The sequence below is a fragment of the Elephantulus edwardii genome, unplaced genomic scaffold, assembly GCF_000299155.1.
Source record: "Elephantulus edwardii isolate Elephantulus edwardi_28Jun2011 unplaced genomic scaffold, EleEdw1.0 scaffold00033, whole genome shotgun sequence".
Taxonomy (NCBI): Eukaryota; Metazoa; Chordata; class Mammalia; order Macroscelidea; family Macroscelididae; genus Elephantulus; species Elephantulus edwardii.
Genome location: NW_006399783.1, coordinates 13,040,294 through 13,041,121, shown reverse-complemented (window position 1 = coordinate 13,041,121; position 828 = coordinate 13,040,294). Strand labels below are relative to the sequence as shown.

Here is an 828-nt window from a genome sequence, read left to right as displayed (position 1 = left end):
AGGACAGAGCAGAGTTTAGGGCTGTTGTACATAGGGTCGCTATGAGTCGCAAGCGACTCGATGGCACATAACAACAACAACGTTTAAGGTCAGGGAACTCTGATAGCCTAGTGGTAAGAAGCTGCACTGCAATCGTGAAGGTAACGGGGTTCTAATCCACCAGCTGTCCCAGGACAATCTTCTTCCATCCAATTAACTGCCTCTGAAAAGGCCTGTCAGCTATGGGTTTGTTCCTACTCAATGGCACACAGCAACAGCAGTTTAGGGTCAGGGGTGGTGTTGCTAACAAGAGGCCTTATTTTCCTGGGATGGTAATAGACGACCGGGGGAAGGGTCGCGGGCACCAGGCTGCGTGCCTAGGGGTGGAATGGGCACTCAACTCACCGAGGAGACGCAGCTGGCCGGTGACACCGCCCCGCACAGCGAAGAAGGCCCAGAGCGCCTGCGTGGTGTCCACACACAGCAGGCGTCCGCGCGGGCGCCCGTTCACGCCCAGGAGCACGTCGCCGCCCGGCTGCAGCGTGAAGCTAAGCGCGTCGCCGCCGCTGGGCACGGGCCCGGCACGCGCCACCACCCAGTATTCCTTGCGGTCGAGCAGTGCGTCAGGGTCTGCCGGCAGCTCGGCGGGCCTCAGGGTGCCCGGGTCGCACGACGTGATGCCGAAAGCCAGCGCGCCGGGTGCTGCCAGCCCCGGGCGGCCCACTTCCACGAAGAGGCTTTCACCGGGTCGCAGCGGGCGCTCGGAGAAGACCAGCGTGCGGCCGCCGTCGGGCCGCGGCGCGCAGGCCAGCTTGCGGTCGGCGGACAGGCTCACGTCGGGTCCGCGTG

The 828-nt window shown here is 64.0% G+C and overlaps 1 protein-coding gene across 1 annotated transcript in view; it reads right to left on the bottom strand.

Moving 5' to 3' along the window:
- The window catches only part of NEURL1B (neuralized E3 ubiquitin protein ligase 1B), a 74,577-nt gene that overhangs the window by 1,772 nt on the left and 71,977 nt on the right, over window positions 1-828 (bottom strand). The window contains exon 6 of the mRNA XM_006884426.1: window positions 385-823. Within this exon, the coding sequence (XP_006884488.1) occupies window positions 385-823 (439 nt within the window). The remainder of the gene's footprint in view (window positions 1-384; window positions 824-828) is intronic.